We start from the raw sequence: 22,111 nt of genomic DNA, 5'->3' as shown, positions 1-22,111 counted from the left end.
CTCCGGTCGCCACGTGATAGGGAGGATGTGATTGCGCTGCAGAGGGTGCGGGGAAGATTCACCAGGAATGCAGCCTGGGCTGGAGGGCCTGAGCTATGAGGAAAGGCTGGATAGGCTGGGGTTGTTTTCCTTGGAGCAGTGAAGGTTGAGAGGGGACCTGATCGAGGTGTATAAGATTACGAGGGGCATGGATAGGGTAGATAGGAAGGCACTTTTACCATTAGTAGAGGGGTCAGTAACCAGGGGGCATAGATTTAAGGTTGGAGGCAGAAGGATGAGAGGAGAGTTGAGGAGAAACGTTTTCACCCAGGGGGTGGTGGGAGTCTGGAACTCGCGGCCTGAAAAGGTGGTTGAGTCAGAAACTCTTGTAACATTGAAGAAGCATTTAGACATTCGCTCGCGCTTTGGCGTAGCCTCCAGGGCTACGGGCCGAGCGCTGGAAAATGGGATTAGCGTAGTCAGATCTTAGGTTTGACCGGTGCGGAGACACGTCGGGTCAAATGGCCTCCTCTGCCATGCATGTCAATATGGCAAACACCTTGTTAAAAAACAATCGCTCGTTAAAACAGGTGATGGGCATTGACGGCCCCATCCGGACAGAATAAAAAAGGTGCAGTTGGAACACTTCGTGAGGAAGCTACTTGGAAGTCAGTAGCACTGAGGGAGCGGCCTTGAAACCAGAGCGGCTCGAGCCAGAAAATCCAGCCTGGTTTCATTCTTCCACCGCGACCCCCTCGTTGCGGTTAACGCTGTGGAGGTCTGCGACTGAAGGGCCGAATTGGCCTCCTCCCGCCCCTGTAGCAATTCTGCGGTCCTGTCCCCGTGTTCCTGCCCTGTAAAGCGCTTTGCGGCACTTTTTTCCCCACGTAGGAGTGCTTGCTAGAGGCGCACCTTGTAACTGCTCCTTTGCTTCGCTTGTCTTGCAGGCGCACGTGTACTGCGAGGGGGAGGATGTGTACGACGCACTCTTAAACCAGGTAGGTGCAACATGGTGGCAGCGTTTTCCCCTGTTGAAATTCGCACCTCGGTGGATCTCTTCCCCCGCTCCATGCCCCTCCGTGGCATTGCTCATTGTTAGTAGCGGCCTGGTCGGTATGTTAACTGGGAGGATTTTTTTTCAAACCCCACCCCCCCACCCCCGAGGGCTACCTGTCCACGGAATGCTCTTCCCCGGAGACCAGCGGAGGCTGTGGATCGTTGAGTATATCCGAGGCCGAGTCAGACCAGGTCTTTGATCGACGAGGGGGCTCGAGGTTTACGGGGGCGGGTGGGGGGGAGGGGACAGGCGAGGAGGACGATGTGTACGACGCACTCGTAATCCAGGTAGGTGCAACATGGTGGCAGCGTTTTCTCCTGTTGAAGTTCGCACCTCAGTGGATCTCTTCCCCACTACATCCCCTCACCCCTCCGTGGCATTGCTCATTGTTAGTAGCGGCCTGGTCGGCGGTCTCCCTCCTCCCCTCGCTGGAGTCATGGTCATGAATTCCGGACACTGCTCCGGAGACTTGAGCCCCCCCCCCCACAAGGCCCGACGGCCCCAACCTCCTCCCCCAACCCCCCGGTGCCATCACCGAGGCAGTGGTGCGCTGCCGGGGGAGGCGACGTCTCTCTCGGGCAGGACTTGAAAACAGCCCCGTCCGTCCAGCCCCCCCCCTCCCTCGCGTGGACGAGAGTGAGCCCCCACCCCTGGCTACCGCCGGATGAAGAACAGTGAGCCCCCCCCGGTGCACCCCCCCCCCCCCCCCCCCCAAACCGCCTCGGTGTGACCGAGGCCACTGGCGGCTGCCTGCCCTCAGTGCGGGATCTTGCTGCGCCTCCTCCGCGATGACCCTTCGAACGCCCGGAGGTCCGGAACGTTCCGAGGCACCGTGGAAGTGAAAGTCTTTAAACGGGGATGCCGCCATGTTGTTGAAGCCCAGTACCAGAAGCTGCGGGGGGGTGGTGACTGGACAGGGACGATACCGGGAGGATGTTTCCAATCGGGGGGGGGGAGGTCTTGGCGGGGGAAGAAAGGCCAGAACCGAGCGACGCAGTTTTAAGAACGGGAGGAGGTCCGTCCTTTAAGACGGAGGTGAGGAGGATTTTTCTCCCCCCACTGAGGGCCGCCTGTCTGCGGAATTCTCTGCCCCGGAGACCAGTGGAGGCTGCGGGTCGTCGAGTATATCCGAGGCCGAGTCAGACCAGGTCTTTGATCGACGAGGGGGCTCAAGGTTTACTGTGGGGGGGAGAGGGAGATGGAGAGGGGGGAGGGGGTGGGGAGAGGACAGGCGGGAAAGTGGAGTTGAGGTCATGACCAGATCACTGTTTAAAAATAAGGGGGTGGCCCATTTAGGACGGAGACAAGGAGAAGTTTTTTTCTCTCCGAGGGCGGCGAGACTTTGGAAATCTCTCCCTCGAAAGGTGGTGGGAGCGGAGTCTGGGAATATTTTTAAGGCGGAGGTGGATAGATTCTTGATGAGCGACTCGGGGTTGGGGGGGGTGGTGGAAGGTTATCGGGGGAGGGGGAGGTCGGCGGGGAACGTGGGGTCGAGGTTACGTTCAGCTCGGCCGCCATCTCGTTGAACGACGGAGTGGCCTCTCGAGGGGCCGAGTGGCCTCCTCTTGCTTCTCACTCGTACGTTTGTGCGGGTTGAATCCTTCCCTGTCGCCGGGTCAAAATCCTGGGAACTCCCTCCCTGACGAGCACGGTGGGTGTACCTACACCACAGGGGACTGCAGCGGCTCAAGAAGGCGGCTCACCCACCACCACCTTCTCGAGGGGGCAATGAGGGGGATGGGGCAATGCAGGCTGGGCGAGGCCCACGTACCGGTGACAGAATGAAAAACCAAATTGAATGGCGGAGCAGCTTAGATGGGCTAAATGAGAAAATATCGTGTTGAGAATGAGGTTTCTGATCCTACCATTTCCCCCAGTTAATATTTTACACCCTCGATCAGGACCCTCCTTAACCCCCTCTGTCCCGGTTAATATTTTATACCCTCGATCGGGACCCTCCTTAACCCCCTCTGTCCCGGTTAATATTTTATACCCTCGATCGGGACCCTCCTTAACCCCCTCTGTCCCGGTTAATATTTTATACCCTCGATCGGGACCCTCCTTAACCCCTGAGTCCCGGTTAATATTTTGTACAATCCTAATTCCTTTGTTCTTAGTTTTAAGCAGTGTCTCAAAGGAGAGGCGGAGAGATTTAGTGGGGGAGTTCCAGAGCTCGGGGCCCAGGTAGCTGAAGGCACGGCTGCCAATGGTGGAGCGATTAAAATCAGAGTGGGGGAGGTCGGGTGGTTGGGGGAGTGGTGGGGGGGGATGTGGAATGTTCTGGAGGCTGGAATTGGAGTAGTGCAGAGATCTCGGAGAGTCGTGGAGCCGCAGGAGATTACAGAGATTAGTTTGGGGCGGGGGTGGAGGTGGGGTGGAAGGGCGGATGAGACGACAGAGGGATTTGAAAACAAGAATGATGATTTTAAAATGAGGCGATGATGGGACTGGGAGCCAATGTAAGTCAGCGAGCATGGGGTGGGGGTGGGGTGGTGGCGAGCGGGCGGGGGGTGGGGGTGGTGGCGAGCGGGCGGGTGGGGGGTTGGGGGGGTAATGTGGGTGATGGGTTTTTGCCAGAGGAATGAGCCAGTTATTCTGTACTCTCGACCTCTTTCAACAGACAAACCTGCAGTTCAACAACAACAAGTACTATATTATTCAGCTACTGGAAGACGACGGGAAGAGAAATTTCAGTGTCTGGCTGCGCTGGGGCAGAGGTGAGCGCCCTGTGCTTCGGACCGTGTGTGCTCCAGTCCAAGCAGCTTCATCAATTTAATGCAGAACCTTGTGACTCACTATCTGTCCGAGCATAATGCTGAGCTCCACACACAGAGCAGGGTGAACCCCAGTAACTAACTACCTGTCCGAGCATAATGCTGAGCTCCACACAGAGCAGGGTGAACCCCAGTAACTAACTACCTGTCCGAGCATAATGCTGAGCTCCACACAGAGCAGGGTGAACCCCAGTAACTAACTACCTGTCCTAGTAGAGTACTGAGCTCCACACAGAACAGGGTGAACCCTAGTAACTCACTAGCTGTCCGAGTAGAGTACTGAGCTCCACACATAGAGCTGGGTGAACCCCAGTAACTAACTACCTGTCCGAGTAGAGTACTGAGCTCCGCACACAGAGCAGGGTGAACCCCAGTAACTCACTACCTGTCCGAATAGAGTACTGAGCTCCACACACACAACAGGGTGAACCCCAGTATCTAACTACCTGTCCTAGTAGAGTACTGAGCTCCACACACAGAGCAGGGTGAACCCCAGTAACTAACTACCTGTCCGAGTAGAGTACTGAGCTCCACACAGAGCAGGATGAACCCCAGTAACTAACTACCTGTCCGAGTAGAGTACTGAGCTCCACACAGAGCAGGGTGAACCCTTGGTTATTCTCTGGTTTCATTGCGGAAGGGGGATGTCAAATATTAACCGGGACAGAGGGGGTTAAGGAGGGTCCTGATCGAGGGTATAAAATATTGCCTGAGACAGAGGGGGTTAAGGAGGGTCCCGATCGAGGGTATAAAATATTAGATGGGGAAATGGTCCAATTCTCAGTGTAATATTTTCTCACCTTACTTCCTGTTTAGTCGGAAAGGCCGGGCAAAACAACCTGATCTCATGTGGAAATGATCTGAATAAAGCCAAGGAGATTTTCGAGAAGAAGTAAGTCTCGTGAAGCTGCTTTTCATTGGTTGTTTGCAGAGTGTAAAGGTGTAAAATTTGCTGAAAATCCTGGCTCTTTATGTACCGTGACCTTCCAGATACTCAGGCACATGGTTCATACTAATAAACATTGCTCTCCCCGGCCCAGTACAGAACTCCCACTACACCGTCCCCATCAAACACTCCCAGGACAGGTACAGCACGGGGTTAGATACAGAGTAAAGCTCCCTCTACACTGTCCCCATCAAACACTCCCAGGACAAGTACAGCACGGGGTTAGATACAGAGTAAAGCTCCCTCTACACTGTCCCCATCAAACACTCCCAGGACAGGTACAGCACGGGGTTAGATACAGAGTAAAGCTCCCTCTACACTGTCCCCATCAAACACTCCCAGGACAGGTACAGCACGGGGTTAGATACAGAGTAAAACTCCCTTTACACTGTCCCCATCAAACACTCCCAGGACAGGTACAGCACGGGGTTAGATACAGAGTAAAGCTCCCTCTGCACTGCCCCAGCTCTCTCTGCGCCGCAGGCTGAGATCCCCATGTTGCTGTGACACTGGGTGCTCCCAGCAGACTTGCCGAGAGGCCCACGTGAACGGGCGGGGTCGCTCTGGCGGATGTGTGAGGCTTGAGTCCGGGTCGGGGTGACGGGCGTTTCTCTGTTGAGCTGATTCCCAGCTGAATTGTTTCTCCTCCCACCCCTTTTCCACCAACGCACCCACCACCTCTCGCCTCTCCCAGGTTCCTCGACAAGACGAAGAATGATTGGTCCAGGAGGGCGTGTTTCGAGAAAGTGGCCGGCAAGTACGACATGCTGAGCCGGGACTACAGCGGCGACGCCCCAGATGGCAAGGTGAGTGGGCGCAGCGGCTGTTCGCCTCTCGGACCGGAGCGCCGACAGCTCGGCGCGACGCCCTCCGCGTATCCTCACGAGGAGTGCTGCCTTTCCCGTTCACTCTCACTGTACACAATCCCAATGGATCCAAACCCCCTTCGCATTCACTCCCGCTGTACACAATCCCAATGGATCCAAACCCCCTTCCCATTCACTCTCGCTGTACACAATCCCAATGGACCCAAACCCCTTCCCATTCACTCCCACTGTACACAATCCCAATGGATCCAAACCCCCTTCCCATTCACTCCCACTGTACACAATCCCAGTGGATCCAAACCCCTTCCCGTTCACTCCCACTGTACACAATCCCAATGGACCCAAACCCCTTCCCATTCACTGCCAATTTACACAATCCCAATGGACCCAAACCCCTTCCCGTTCACTCCCACTGTACACAATCCCAATGGATCCAAACCCCCTTCCCATTCACTCCCGCTGTACACAATCCATATGGACCCAAACCCCTTCCCATTCACTCCCACTGTACACAATCCCAATGGACGCATTCCCCTTCCCTTCACTCCCACTGTACACAATCCCAATGGACCCAAACCCCTTCCCATTCACTCCCACTGTACACAATCCCAATGGACCCAACCCCCTTCCCGTTCACTCCCACTGTACACAATCCCAATGGACCCAAACCCCTTCGCATTCACTCCCACTGTACACAATCCCAATGGACCCAACCCCCTTCCCGTTCACTCCCACTGTACACAATCCCAATGGACCCAACCCCCTTCCCGTTCACTCCCACTGTACACAATCCCAATGGACCCAACCCCCTTCCCGTTCACTCCCACTGTACACAATCCCAATGCACCCAAACCCCTTCCCATTCACTCCCACTGTACACAATCCCAATGGACCCAAACCCCCTTCCCATTCACTCCCACTGTACACAATCCCAATGCACCCAGACCCCTTCCCGTTCACTCCCACTGTACACAATCCCAATGGTCCCAAACTCGTTCCCATGATCAAATTGAAAGTGTAGCAGGCTCGAGGGGCCAAATAGCCTCATCCTGCTATTTTCTATGCCTCTATGAGGAGTCCGAACGGGGTCGATCGGGAATTCCCAGTTGGTGGAAGGTTCAAGAGGGAGAGGGCACAGATTTAAGGCGATCGGGAAAAGAAGCAACAGTGACATGAGGGAGAAACTTCTTCAGGCAGCGAGCGGTTAGGATGTGGGACGCACTGCCTGAGACTGCGGTGGAGGCAGGTTCAATCGAGGTGTCCAGAAGAGAATCGGATAATTATCTGAAAAGGAAGAACGTGCTGTGGGGGTGGGAAATGTGGCTGGGGGGGAGGAGGAGAGCGGTGGAAGTGGCACAATGTGAGTCCCACTTGCAGAGAGCCAACACGAGGGTGAGGGGCAGAATGGCCTGCCCTCCCCTCTGCAGTAACCATTCTGTGACTCTGTGCTCGTGAATGGTTGTGGGATAAAGCAATGCCAGTGTGGTGCCAGTCCATGTTGTAAGTCTGAGGTGCTTGGGCAATGGGAGTCGTCCGCATTGACTGACCTGTCCTGACTTGACCGACGTGTCTGTTTCAGGAGAAGGGGAAGGCCGGGGAAGGGACCAAGGTCCCTGCCGTGGAATCGAAGCTGGACCGGCGGCTTCAGGAGTTGATTGAGCTGATCTGCAACATTCAGGCGATGGAGGAGATGGTGGTTCAGATGAAGTACGACACCAAGAAGGCTCCACTAGGTAAGGACAAGGACTTTCCTTCCCTTCCCATTCACTCCCACTGTACACAATCCCAATGGACTCAAACCCCTTCCCGTTCACTCCCACTGTACACAGTCCCAATGGACCCAAACCCATTCCCGTCCACTCCCACTGTACACAATCCCAATGGACCCAAACCCCTTCCCGTTCACTCCCACTGTACACAATCCCAATGGACCCAAACCCCTTCCCGTTCACTCCCACTGTACACAATCCCAATGGTCCCAAACCCCTTCCCGTTCACTCCCACTGTACACAATCCCAATGGACCCAAACCCCTTCCCATTCACTCTCACGGTACACAATCCCAATGGACCCAAACCCCTTCCCGTTCACTCCCAATGGACCCAAACCCCTTCCCATTCACTCCCACTGTCCACAATCCCAATGGACCCAAAACCCCTTCCCATTCACCCCCGGTGTACAGAATCCCAATGGACCCAAACCCCTTCCCATTCACTCCCACTGTACACAATCCCAATGGACCCAAACCCCTTCCCTTTCACTCCCACTGTACACAATCCCAATGGACCCAAACCCATTCCCGTCCACTCCCACTGTACACAATCCCAATGGACCCAAACCCCTTCCCGTTCACTCCCACTGTACACAATCCCAATGGACCCAAACCCCTTCCCATTCACTCCCACTGTACACAATCCCAATGGACCCAAAACCCTTCCCATTCACTCCCACTGTACGCAATCCCAATGGACCCAAACCCATTCCCGTCCACTCCCACTGTACACAATCCCAATGGACCCAAACCCCTTCCCGTTCACTCCCACTGTACACAATCCCAATGGACCCAAACCCCTTCCCATTCACTCTCACGGTACACAATCCCAATGGACCCAAACCCCTTCCCATTCACTCCCAATGGACCCAAACCCCTTCCCATTCACTCCCACTGTCCACAATCCCAATGGACCCAAAACCCCTTCCCATTCACTCCCGCTGTACAGAATCCCAATGGACCCAAACCCCCTTCCCGTTCACTCCCACTGTACACAATCCCAATGGACCCAAACCCCTTCCCATTAACTCCCGCTGTACACAATCCCAATGGACCCAAACCCCTTCCCATTCGTCCCTGACGCGCTGACTGTGTTTCAGTCTGCAGGCGCTGCCCGACCTGTGCCGCGTTTCCTGCTTTTTCTGTTCCTATTTCAGTTGTATCTCAACTCCTTTTGCAAACATCAGGACCATGGAAAGCGCTTCACAGCCCAGGAAAGCGTTTCTGTCGACTTTGTTAACGTAGCAGCTAATGTTTTGCAAAGCAAGCTCCCACAAGTGGCAATATCGTAATGGCCAGGTCGTCTGTTGTCCATTTCCATTTTTTTTTTAGTCATCTTGTATGAGGCTTAAATATTGGCCCTGGCACACCAGGGAGCAGTCGGGGTGGCAACTCCCCCCTCTTCTCCGCTCGTGGCCGAGGGACCCTATACGCCCACCTGAGGGGTCAGACAGGGCCTCGGCCTCACAGGATCACACACAGTGCAGAAGAGGCCCTTCGGCCCATCGAGTCTGCACCAACACGTGAGAAACACCTGACCTACCTACCTAACCCCATTGACCAGCGCTCGGCCCCATAGCCTTGAATGTTAGGATGGGCCGAGTGCTCATCCAGGTACTTTTTAAAGGATGTGAGGCAACCCGCCTCCACCACCCTCCCAGGCAGCGCATTCCAGACTGTCAACACCCTCTGGGTAAAAAAGTTTTTCCTCACATCCCCCCCACTTAACCTCCTGCCCCACACCTTAAACTTATGTCCCCCACCTCGTGACTGACCCTTCAACTAAGGGGAACAGCTGCTCCCTATCCACCCTGTCCATGCCCCTCATAATCTTGTACACCTCGATCAGGTTGCCTCCCTCAGTCTTCTCTGCTCCAACAAAAACAACCCAAGTCTATCCAACCTCTCTTCATAACTTAAATGTTTCATCCCAGGCAACATCCTGGTGAATCTCCTCTGCACCCCCTCCAGTGCAATCACATCCTTCCTATAATGTGGCAACCAGAACTGCACACAGTACTCCAGCTGTGGCCTCACCAAGGTTCTATACAACTCCAACATGACCTCCCTACTTTTGTAATCTTTCCCTGGCGGACCCACAGTCTGTCCATCCCGGCCTTAAACGCCTTCGACGATGGAGCATCCACGTCCCTCTGGGGTGGAGAACTCCCACCGATTCGCAACCCTCCCGAGTGAAGAAATTCCTCCTCATCTCACTCCCAAAATGGCCACCTTCATCACCCTGAGGCCGTGTCCCCATGTTTTAGATTCCCTGACCAGCGGAAACAATCTTTTTCTTCATTCTTTCACGGGATGTGGGCGTCGCTGGCTAGACCAGCAGTTTTATTGCCCATCCCTAATTGCCCCTTAAAAAGGTGGCGGTGAGTCGCCTTCTTGAACCGCTGCAGTCCCTGTGGTGTAGGTACACCCACTGTGCTGTTAGGGAGGGAGTTCCCCAGGATTTTGACCCGGCGACAGTGAAGGAACGGCCGATATATTTCCAAGTCAGGATGGCGAGTGTGGCTCGGAGGGGGAACTTCCAGGTGGTGGTGTTCCCCGTGCGTCTGCTGCCCTCATCCTTCTAGATGGTAGTGGCCGTGGGTTTGGAAGGTGCTGTCGAAGGAGCCTCAGTGAGTTGCTGCAGTGCATCTTGTAGATGGTACACACACTGCTGCCGCTGTGCGTCGGTGGTGGAGGGAGTGAATGTTGGTGGGTGGGGTGCCGATCGAGCGGGGGCTGCTTTGTCCTGGATGGTGTCGAGCTTCTCGAGTGTCGTGGGAGCTGCACTCATCCAGGCAAGTGGGGAGTATCCCATCACACTCCTGACTTGTGCCTTGCAGATGGACAGGCTTTGGGGGGTGTCAGAAGGTGGGTGACTCTCCGCAGGATTCCCAGCCTCTGACCTGCTCTTGTAGCCACAGTATTTATATGGCTGGTCCGGTTCAGTTTCTGGTCAATGGTAACCCCAAGGATGTTGATAGTGGGGGATTCAGTGATGGTAATGCCAGTTCACTTTGAGCCATTGTCTTGAACTCTCTCTCTCTCTCTCTCTCTCTCTTTCTCTCTCTCTACCTTAGGCTGACCCAATCGCCTGAGCCCTTTCAGAATCTTGTACATTTCAAAGAGATCGTCCGCCATTCTTCCAAACCCCGGGGTGTGCAGACCCCAAGTTACCGAAACTAATTCAGTCTCTGTCCTTCCTCCTGGCGTTTCGCCGCCTAGGTAAGCTGACCAGCGCTCAGATTAAGGCCGGCTACCTCTCCCTCCAGAAGGTCGAGGGCTGCATTAACCGGAGCGTGACTGGGAAGGCCCTGGTGGAGGCCTGCAACGAGTTCTACACCAGGATACCGCACGACTTCGGGTAAGGGCTTGGCGCCGGGCGCGCCGGGAGTGGGTGCCCCTGAGGCGTTTGGAAGCGTCAGGAGAAGCCTCGGCCGCCGTGTGTCCCTCCGCGCCTTGGGGGGGCTGGTGGGGGGGACACCCGAAGCTTTTTGGAAGCGTCGGCGGCTGTTGTGACGCCAGTCACGCCTCGGCCAACTTGCGAGCGCCCTCGTCCCTTTTGCGGGGGGCGTCGTCGGCGAGTCCCCTGGCATTTGTTGCCCCCATCCCTGATTGCCCCCTTGAACTGAGTGATTTGCTCGGCCATTTTAGTTGGGGGGTGGGGGGGCGAGTTCAGAGTCAACCACATCACTGTGCGGCGGGGTCTGGAGTCACGTGTAGTCCAGACCGGGGTAAGGACGGCCGATTCCCCCTCCCTAAAGGGGGACATTAGTGAACCAGATGGGGTTTTTACGACCATCGATGATGGTCACCATGACTGAAACTGGCTTCATAATTCCAGATTTTATGAATAGCCGCTGGTGGGATTTGAACCTGTCCCCAGGACATTAGCCTGGATTTCCATTGGCATTATCACTAAGCCACTGACTCTCCCCCCACCGCCGCACCCACCACCCCCGCACCCCCCAACCCCACCATCGTTTGCCTTTAATGTGTCAATCTCCTCGAATGATACAGCACAGAAGGTGGCCGCTCGGCCCATCCCAGCTGTCCAGTCAATCCCATTCGCCGCCTGGCTCTTCTCCCCCGCGGCCCTGCACCTTTATTCCCCTTCGAGCGTTTATATCCCCGTTCCCCTTTTCTGTGAAAGCCGCTATTGAACCTGCTTCCACTCCCCGTTCGGGCAGCGCACCCCAGAGCGCGCCGACTCGCTGCATAGAGGAGAAGCCCATTAAATCCACGCTACAGGAAGGCTGGTGAGGGGTCTTTGAGAGGAGATTTACCTGAACGGTTGACGGGAATGAGAGATTTTCACTACGAGGTTAGGCTGGGGGAAGCTGGTGGTGTTCTCCTTGGGTATCGGACGGAGGTTTTTTGTTTTATTCGTGGGCGTCGCCGGCCGGGCCAACATTTATTGCCCATCCCTAATTGCCCATGTTCAGGGGGCATTTAAGAGTCAACCACATCACTGGGTGGTGTCTGGAGTCACGTGTAGGCCAGACTGGGTAAGGACGGCGGATTTCCCTTCCCTAAAGTGGACATGAGTGAACCAGATGGGGTTTTTTACAATAATTGATGATCGTTGCTGTGGTCACCATGACTGAAACTGGCTTCATAATTCCAGATTGCCAGTAACCTTTGGGGAAAAAAAATAAACACATTCCTTAGCCTTGCTTATCTGGGTAGTTTGCAAACAGACCGCTATCCCTTTGAAATCCAAACATCCCTTCATTTATCTAAAAATGCAAATTTCCTTCACACCGTACACGCTAAACCAACGCCCGTGTTTACTCATTAGCACGTCACGCACTTGGCTTCTTTTGACGAGTTTAAGCTTGCAGTAGGCTTGACTACAAATGCAGTTAAATGGCACGCAGACAGACCCCGACTCTAATTACCCCCATAAACCGACTTCACAATAAACCAGAAAAAGTATGACGAAAATGATCATAGTCCCGTGACAGACGTTGCCAGTACGCCACCGCCTCACCACGAACTAATGTGCTCTTTGTGCTCCCCAAAAGGCTGAAGACCCCTCCTTTGATCAGGACCAAGAAGGAACTGCAGGAGAAAATTGGACTGCTGGAGGTAAATTGCAGCCCTTTCGGTTATTGGCTGATATGTCGCCCGTTACCAACAGGGCACTGCCCGTGACATGTGCCCCAGCGCCCCTCCCCCCCCCCCCCTTCCCTCCCCTGCCGTGCGGCCCCTCCCTCACATCGCCCAAGTGGCGCGCCCCACTCCCCCCTGTTGCTCCCCCTCGAACCCTCCCTTGCCCCCCCCTTCCCCGAGAGTTGTTCCGGAATGACGACCGTACCTGTTTCAGGCTCTGAGCGACATCGAGGTTGCCATCCAAGTGGTGAGGTCGGAACTGGAGAGCACGGAGAATCCACTGGACCAACAGTATCGCTCCCTCCACTGCAGCCTCCAGCCGCTAGAGCACACCGCATCAGAATTCAAGGTACGTATGTAGCACCCGCCCAATGTCCAGACTCATTCCAGACAGGATGAAAACAGTGCAGGGCTGTGTTGGCGATGGAGGGGGCGCTGGAGGGGTCGTGGGTGTTCCGGTCAGATATAGAACGCTCACAAACATCAAACACTCCCAGGGCAGGTACAGCACGGGGTTAGATACAGAGTAAAGCTCCCTCTACACCGTCCCCATCAAACACTCCCAGGACAGGTACAGCACGGGGTTAGATACAGAGTAAAGCTCCCTCTACACTGTCCCCATCAAACACTCCCAGGGCAGGTACAGCACGGGGTTAGATACAGAGTAAAGCTCCCTCTACACTGTCCCCATCAAACACTCCCAGGACAGGTACAGCACGGGGTTAGATACAGAGTAAAGCTCCCTCTACACTGTCCCCATCAAACACTCCCAGGACAGGTACAGCACGGGGTTAGATACAGAGTGAAATGCACCATGCTATTCCCTTATTGGAATATGTAATTGGAACTGTAATAGTTGGAGAGCTGCTGGCAGGGAGCTGGGGATACATGATCAGCTAGACCCCTGCTTGCCTTCCCTCTGAGCTGCTGGGACTTGAGCGTGGGGCTGGACTGTGTTCTGAGTCGCGTTTAATTAAGAGCCTGCCGGAACTCGGCAGGGGGGGAATCTGGAGTGAGGAGTCGGACCCAGCGGGACCGCCCCCCACGACCACCACCTGAGGGGAAGGGCGAGACGGGCAGTAGCAACCGCCAATAAACTCACTGTTTGTTCACCTCTCCTCACTCGGTGATCGTCTCCAGCTGATCGAGAAGTATCTGCAGACCACCCACGCCGCCACTCACAATGACTACACCATGAAGCTACTGGAGGTCTTCGACATGGAGAAGGACGGAGAGGGCGACGTGTTCCGCACTGACCTGGGTAACAGGTGGGTAGCGCGACTGCATTGCTCGAGCGGGACAGTGGGAACCCACATACCCCAACTGGTGTCTCTCAGTCCCCCCTCTCCCTCAGGTAGATATCTGTACACTGACTGGTGCCTCCCAGCACCCCCTCTCCCTCAGGGAGATATCTGTACACTGACTGGTGCCTCTCAGTCCCCCTCTCCCTCAGGGGGATATCTGTACACTGACTGGTGTCTCTCAGTCCCCTCTCTCTCTCTCAGGGAGATATCTGTACACTGACTGGTGTCTCTCAGTCCCCTCTCTCTCTCTCAGTGAGATATCTGTACACTGACTGGTGTCTCTCAGTCCCCCCTCTCCCTCAGGGAGATATCTGTACACTGACTGGTGACCCTCAGTCCCCTCTCTCTCAGGGAGATATCTGTACACTGACTGGTGTCTCTCAGTCCTCCCCCTCTCCCTCAGGGAGATATCTGTACACTGACTGGTGTCTCTCAGTCCCCCATCTCCCTCAGGGAGATATCTGTACACTGACTGATGTCTCTCAGTCCCCTCTCCCTCAGGGAGATATCTGTACACTGACTGGTGTCTCTCAGTCCCCCCTCTCTCTCTCTCAGGGGGATATCTGTACACTGACTGGTGTGTCTCAGTCCCCTCTCCCTCAGGGAGATATCTGTACACTGACCGGTGTGTCTCAGTCCCCTCTCCCTCAGGGAGATATCTGTACACTGACTGGTGTCTCTCAGTCCCCCCTCTCTCTCATGGAGATATCTGTACACTGACTGATGTCTCTCAGTCCCTCTCTCTCATGGAGATATCTGTACACTGACTGGTGTCTCTCAGTCCCCCTCTCCCTCAAGGAGATATCTGTACACTGACTGGTGTCTCTCAGTCCCCTCTCTCTCAGGGAGATATCTGTACACTGACTGGTGTCTCTCAGTCCCCCTCTCTCTCAGGGAGATATCTGTACACTGACTGGTGTCTCTCAGTCCCCTCTCTCTCAGGGAGATATCTGTACACTGACTGGTGTCTCTCAGTCCCCCCTCTCTCTCATGGAGATATCTGTACACTGACTGATGTCTCTCAGTCCCCTCTACCTCAGGGAGATATCTGTACACTGACTGGTGTCTCTCAGTCCCCCCTCTCTCTCAGGGAGATATCTGTACACTGACTGGTGTCTCTCAGTCCCTCTCTCTCATGGAGATATCTGTACACTGACTGGTGTCTCTCAGTCCCCCTCTCCCTCAAGGAGATATCTGTACACTGACTGGTGTCTCTCAGTCCCCTCTCTCTCAGGGAGATATCTGTACACTGACTGGTGTCTCTCAGTCCCCCTCTCTCTCAGGGAGATATCTGTACACTGACTGGTGTCTCTCAGTCCCCTCTCTCTCAGGGAGATATCTGTACACTGACTGGTGTCTCTCAGTCCCCCTCTCTCTCAGGGAGATATCTGTACACTGACTGGTGTCTCTCAGTCCCCCTCTCTCCCTCAGGGAGATACCTGTACACTGACTGGTGTCTCTCAGTCCCCCCTCTGTCTCAGGGAGATATCTGTACACTGACTGGTGTCTCTCAGTCCCCCTCTCTCCCTCAGGGAGATACCTGTACACTGACTGGTGTCTCTTAGTCCCCCCTCTGTCTCAGGGAGATATCTGTACACTGACTGGTGTCTCTCAGTCCCCCTCTCTCCCTCAGGGAGATACCTGTACACTGACTGGTGTCTCTTAGTCCCCCCTCTGTCTCAGGGAGATATCTGTTCAGCCGCCTCCCTGCCACTATTACTGACACCAGCGTTTTATTTCCAGATGCTTTTATATAATGCTCGGTCGCTTGGGGTAGTACTGACCCTGAGTATTGCTGACAGAAGTGAAATCCTGTCGGCATGTATTCATGTGCAGGGACCTGTCCTCTGCAGCCAAAAGTTACACGTCCAAGCATTGCATCTGTTTCTGATTAAAATAGTTTGGTCGGGGGCGGGGGCACAGTCATTCCCCGGCGCAATCTCCACGGCAACGCCTCGACTCATCAGCCAATCACCGCCCTTTTCTCTCGTGGTATGAATTGTTGCTGTGCTCCCCTTTGAAATTTGGCATTCCTGCATTTGTCCCGATCGGTGCAGGGTGAAAATCTTCGGCGATTCTCAAGACGAGAATTCAAATTCTCGATCTGCTGTACCCCCCCACCCCCCCACTCCCGACCCCCGGCACCCACCGTGGGAATTGAACTCATGCCAAACCCCCCCCCCCCCTCACCCTGTGACCAGTGAGCGGTGAATCCCACGGGTCGGCTACTGGGTGGCAAGTGCCTGGATCTCGGTGTTGGCGAGAGCCACAAGGCGGGGGCGAGGGGGAAATCGTGACGGGGGGTGGGGGAGGGTACACAGGGGTGTTGCTTTTGCCGTTTTAGCGGCACAGCCGGCGGTGGTGGTCCCCACGCCGGGAATTCGGCAGGTCTCGATTCTGCGCGGGCACCCCCCTCGGTCTTCAACTCTTGACGCTCTTTCTGTCCGCCTCTCTCTCTCTCTCTCTCACAGGCAACTCCTGTGGCATGGCTCACGTCTCTCCAACTGGGTGAGCATCCTGAAGCAGGGGCTGCGAATCGCCCCTCCCGAGGCTCCTGTCACCGGCTACATGGTGAGTCAGCAACGCCGTGGCGGCAAAGACACCTCCCCCCACTGCCGGCGACTTTACAGCTGGGATCTCTCTCTCTCGCCGGGGCTGTCTGGTAACACTGACCCTTAAAGGGACATTCCCTCACGCCGGGGCTGTCTGGTAACAATGACTCTTAAAGGGACATTCCCTCACGCCGGGGCTGTCTGATAACACTGACCCTTAAAGGGACATTCCCTCACGCCGGGGCTGTCTGGTAACACTGACCCTTAAAGGGACATTCCCTCACGACGCCGGGGCTCTCTGATAACACTGACCCTTAAAGGGACATTCCCTCACGCCGGGGCTGTCTGATAACACTGACCCTTAAAGGGACATTCCCTCACGCCGGGGCTGTCTGATAACACTGACCCTTAAAGAGACATTCCCTCACGCCAGGACTAACTGATACCCTGACTCTTTAAGGGACATTCCCTCATGCTGGAGCTAAATGATACCCTGACTGTTAAAGGGACATTCCCTCACGCCGGGGCTGTCTGATAACACTGACCCTTAAAGGGACATTCCCTCACGCCGGGGCTATCTGATAACACTGACTCTTAAAGGGACATTACTTCACGCCAGGGCTAACTGATACACTGACCCTTAAAGGGACATTCTCTCACGCTGGAGTTAAATGATACACTGACTCTTAAAGGGACATTCCCTCATGCCGGGGCTGACTGATTCACTGACCCTTAAAGGCGCATTCTCTCATGCCGGGGCTAACTGATAGACTGACTGTTAAAGGGACAGTCCCTCACACTGGAGCCACACTCACTGTTAAAGGGACACCCGCTCACACCGGGACCACACTCGCTGTTAAAGGGATAGTCCCTCGCACGGGGGCTGACCAATGCACTCACCGCCACAACAGACTATATTTATAGAGCACCTTTAACAGAATGAAACATCATAAGGTGCTTCACAGGAGCGTTATAAAACCAAGCTTGACACTGAGCCACGTGAAAAGGCACAGGGAAGATGACCAAAAGCTCGGTCAAGGAGGTCGGTTTTAAGGAGCGTCTTAAAAGAGGAGAGTGAGGTTGCGAGGCGGAGAGGTTTAGGGAGGGATTTCCAGAGCTCAGGGCCCAGGCAGCTGAAGGCACGGCTGCCGATGGCGGAGCGATTAATATGGTGGCGGGGGTGGGGGGTGGTAACGCTCGAGAGGCTGGAATTGGATGAGCGCGGAGATCTCGGAGGGTCGGGGTGGGGGTGGAGGAGATTCCAGAGATTGAGGAAGGGGGATGTGGCAAGGCCATGGAGCGGGACTCGGTGCGAGTTAGGACAGGGGAGGGGGCAGCGGAGTTTTGAACGGGGCTGAAGTTTACTGGGGGCGGGGAACGCGGGGAGAGCAGCCGGGAGCGGGTTGGGAATAGTCCAGTCCGGAGGAGACGAAGGGGGCGGACGAGGGGTTTCAGCAGAGGATGAGCCGAGGCGAGGGGATGAAGTCGGGCGAGGCGACGGAGCTGGAAATGGGCTGCCTTGTCGATGGTGGGGATATGAGGCCAGAAGCTGGTCTGGAGGGGGGTCAGCTGTGACATCAAAGTTGCGAGCAGACTGGCTTAACATCAGACTGTTTCCAAAGAGCGCGATGGAGCCGGTATCTGGGGGAACAGAGTTCGGAGAAGGGGGTCGAAAACAATGGCTTCAGCCTCCCCGATATTTAATCGGAGGAAAATTTCTGCTCAGCCCCAGTACTGGACGTCGGATAAGTCCCGCACCTTGGCCTTGCCACCCCCACCCCGCCCCCCTCCTCAATCTGTTGGAATCTCCACTATTATGAGGCAGCAGATTGGTAAAGCAGAGTTATTTAAAAATAATCCCAGAAGGAAACTTTAAACAACTGTCATAACCTATATTTTTAAGTGGTGCGTTTGAGATGGCAGCTCTAAATTCAGGAATCAGACCACCAGTTCCCGAGAGGTTTTATATTAAACTAAATGAAACATTTTATTAATTTACACAGGTTAAAATATATATACACACATGGCTGCAAATTACTACCATCATAACTTTCAACCAATTCCCAAACTAATCTCTGTTCAGGCAACAACAACCCATAGACTTAACCAGACACCAGGCAAAGCATTTTTACTTTAGGAACTCAAATTGAGGTTCCTTTCACTTCAGTTCCTGTGGAGCCAGTTGTAGGCTTACAGCTGCTTTGATCTTATGTTGCCTGTGCCCTGCACACACAAAAACTGCTTTCGGTTATATCCAGCACACCTCATTGGATGTAAATTCCCCTTGTATCACCAGCCTCTTCGAACTCCACCTCTTCTAACAATAAACCCCTTTCGTAGCACCAATTTTATTAATAATGTAAACATTTTGCGTGGTCTCTGCTAGCTAGGTGCCAGATTTCACCCCACTTCTTGAATGCTCTATTCAAGAAAGTGCAGATGCGCTCTACCTCTCTTACATCTCATAACTAGTACACATCAAAGCACCCAGACTAGCTGACTTTAATCCAATTGAGACACACGCGCAGACTAAACCTCTATTTTAAAAGAAAAACACTTTCCAATCATATTACATACCTTAATATCTTCATGACAAGGGGTAACTATTGACTTTGAGCAACGCTGAGTTAAGGAGGAGAGGGAGAAGCAGACCAGGGTTACCGCTCCTGAACACGCATGGTTGATGGGGCACGGCTAAATGGGGAGGGGTGGGGTGGGGGCAGAAGGTGGGGAGAACTGCTCTCGTATGCGACATGGTGGCAGCCTGGTTATTTACGTAGCTTGCATTGCCGGGAGTCCAAATCATTAAGGAGTGATCCGATCGAGGTGCGTAAGGAATCGATGAAGTAGATAGAGAGTATCTTCTGCGGGAGAGAGCCCGGGACAAGGGGGCAGAATCTCGAAGATCGTGGTGGGGGGTGGGGGGAACTCTTTTTTTTTCTTTTAAACTTTCTCCGGCCCAGCCTGCTCACCCACCCTCAAAAGAAAAAAGGACGGTAGACATCAGTTGGAAATTTCAGGAACTGAAAAGACTGGTGGATCTTCGTTGGGTTGGGATATTAAGGATTACGGGTGGAGTTAAGATAGGGATCCACCCGTGGTCCCATTGAATAGCGGAGCAGGATGGGAGTGGGGGGGATCATCCCCTCCCTGTCCCGATCCTCACACCTTTGCCCAGGCCTCGCTGTGGGTTTCTCCACCTCCTCCCCCAACCGGGGGGAACACCTGATGGGCGTCTGGAGGGAGGGTGCAGCCCACAGGAGCCGAAGGGGCAGTCAAGACCTCGAGTCTAGGGGAGAGGAGCTGCACCCGTATAGGGTGTAGGTGAGACTGTACCAAGAGCACTACGAACAGCTCCGGCCTCCTTAGTTAAGGAGGGACACACTTGCGCTGGAAGCCATTCAGAGAAGGTTCACTCGGCCGATTCCCGGGATGAAGGGGGGGGTTTGTCTCATGGGGAAAGGTTGAGCAGGTTGGGCTGGTGCCCATTGGAGTTTAGAAGAATGAGATGGGATTTTATTGCGACAGATAAGATCCTGAGGGTGGAGGGGCGGGAGAGGGGGTTTGACAGGGTGGATGCTGAGAGGATGTTTGCTTTTCGTCGGTGGGGGGGGATCCAAAATGAGGGTGGGGGGCACAGTTTAAAAATAAGGTGGGGAAGGGGGTCTCCCGTTGAAGAGGAAGATGAGGAGGAATTTCTTCTCTAAGAGGGGGGGTCAGTCTGTGGGATTCTCTCCCCCCCCCCCCCCCCCCCCCCCCCCCCCCCGCCCCCCAGAGAGCGGCGGTGGCCGGGTCACTGAATATATCCGAGGCCGAGTTAGACAGAGTTTCGATCGACGAGGGAGTCGGGGGGTATGGGCAGGAAAGTGGAGTTGAAGCCACGATCAGATCAGCCACGATCTTATCGAGTGGCGGAGCGGGCTCGAGGGGCCAAATGGCCTCCTCCTGCTGCTAATTCTGACGATCTTATAGCAGGGGAGAGCTTTGCCTACCCTCAGGCTGTCAGGCGCTGTGTTCGTGCATCTGTAATTGTGTTCAACGTGTTGTTTTACTTTGATCGGGGCAATCACTGTCCGGCACTGTGATATCGAATCAGTCAAACGTTTTTCTCTCTCTCTCCCTCTCCCTGTTCCCCTCACAGTTTGGAAAGGGAATATATTTTGCCGACATGTCCTCCAAGAGTGCCAACTATTGCTTTGCCACCCGGGAGCAAAACGTCGGACTGCTGTTGTTGTGTGAGGTACGGAATGAGGGGATTTTGTGCATTAAACCATCGGAACCCCTCGATTAGATTCCAGTCTGTAACTCACTCCCGGGTATCTGTTATTCTATATATAAACCACCCGAACCCCTCGATTAGATTCCAGTCTGTAACTCACTCCCGGGTATCTGTTATTCTATATATAAACCACCCGAACCCCTCGATTAGATTCCAGTCTGTAACTCACTCCCGGCTATTTGTTATTTTATATATAAACCAGCCGAACCCCTCGATTAGATTCCAGCCTGTAACTCACTCCCGGGTATCTGTTATTCTATACATAAACCACCCGAACCCCTCGATTAGATTCCAGCCTGTAACTCACTCCCGGGTATCTGCTATTCAATATATAAACCACCTGAACCCCTCGATTAGATTCCAGCCTGTTACTCACTCCCGGGTTTCTGTTATTCTATATATAAACCACCCGAACCCCTCGATTAGATTCCAGCCTGTAACTCACTCCCGGGTATCTGTTATTCTATATATAAACCACCCGAACCCCTCGATTAGATTCCAGCCTGTAACTCACTCCCGGGTATCTGTTATTCTATATATAAACCACCCGAACCCCTTGATTAGATTCCAGCCTGTAACTCACTCGCGGGTATCTGTTATTCTATATATAAACCGCCCTCGTACTCTGAATGAGGCTCCATTGTTTAATAACCTCTTGTCCCCTCTCAGGTGGCCCTCGGTGACTGTAACAAGCTGCTGGCCGCGGACTACGAAGGTGATAAACTGCCCCCCGGGAAGGACAGCACCATGGGCTTGGGCAGGATAGCCCCGGACCCTAACAGCAACATCAAGCTGTAAGTACCCCCGAGCTCGGGCCGCCTTGTCCTAAACAACGCAAGTCAGCCGCCCCCTGACCTCGCCCTCTGCTGCGACTGCTTCCCCAACCCACTGCCCCTCCCCCCGACCTCATCTCCCCGCGGGCGTGTCAATAAACCACGGGGCCCTTGGCCTGCCCCCCCCACCTCGAGTTGACATTAAACGCCCCGCGGCCACTGTTGGAAGAGGGGCAGGGGCAGTCCTTCCAGCGTCAGGTTGTGCCTCAGACGGTAGCGCTTGAGCGCCCCTGGGTTCAGAGGTCGTGGGCTCGAGCCCCCCCTTTCCACCACCCCCCCTTTCCTCCACCCACCCACCCCCGGTCTCCGGGGCCTTGAGGGCGAGGCCCGGACTGATCCTCCCAGTGCCGGCACTGTGCCGCTACCGCCAGACGTGCCACCTTTTGGATGAGGCCTTTGAGCTCTCCTGCTTGGCGGCCTTGAGCCAAAATCCCTTGGCCGCCATTTTGAAGGTCAACTCGGTGGGGGAGTGTTGCCCCCACCCCACCCCCCCAGCTCTGCGTGGCACGAGGAGACGGCGGCCTCGCGGTAATATCGCGGGACTAGCGATCCAGAGGCCTTGGTTGGAATCCCACCGCGGCGAGCGAGCCGGTGGAATTTATGTTCAATCTGGAATCTCCCTCACGGTGACCATGGCAACCGGTCGTTAAAAAAAAATACAAAACAAACAACCCCATC

General features: G+C 54.6%; 1 protein-coding gene across 1 annotated transcript in view; it reads left to right on the top strand.

Moving 5' to 3' along the window:
• Positions 1–870: 870 nt before the first annotated feature.
• parp2 (poly (ADP-ribose) polymerase 2) overlaps positions 871–22,111 on the top strand; it is a gene marked incomplete at its 5' end in the record, with an annotated part of 28,614 nt that continues 7,373 nt past the window's right edge. The window contains 12 exons of the mRNA XM_078537615.1: positions 871–977; positions 3,657–3,753; positions 4,627–4,702; positions 5,451–5,562; positions 7,163–7,316; positions 10,576–10,714; positions 12,378–12,441; positions 12,680–12,814; positions 13,606–13,733; positions 16,241–16,340; positions 20,463–20,561; positions 21,270–21,394. Coding sequence (XP_078393741.1) covers positions 871–977; positions 3,657–3,753; positions 4,627–4,702; positions 5,451–5,562; positions 7,163–7,316; positions 10,576–10,714; positions 12,378–12,441; positions 12,680–12,814; positions 13,606–13,733; positions 16,241–16,340; positions 20,463–20,561; positions 21,270–21,394 — 1,336 coding nt within the window. The remainder of the gene's footprint in view (positions 978–3,656; positions 3,754–4,626; positions 4,703–5,450; positions 5,563–7,162; positions 7,317–10,575; positions 10,715–12,377; positions 12,442–12,679; positions 12,815–13,605; positions 13,734–16,240; positions 16,341–20,462; positions 20,562–21,269; positions 21,395–22,111) is intronic.

Source organism: Cetorhinus maximus, unplaced genomic scaffold (assembly GCF_964194155.1).
Source record: "Cetorhinus maximus unplaced genomic scaffold, sCetMax3.hap1.1 HAP1_SCAFFOLD_2667, whole genome shotgun sequence".
Taxonomy (NCBI): domain Eukaryota; kingdom Metazoa; phylum Chordata; class Chondrichthyes; order Lamniformes; family Cetorhinidae; genus Cetorhinus; species Cetorhinus maximus.
Note: the sequence above shows the minus strand (reverse complement) of the source record. Positions and strands in the feature narration are given on the sequence as shown.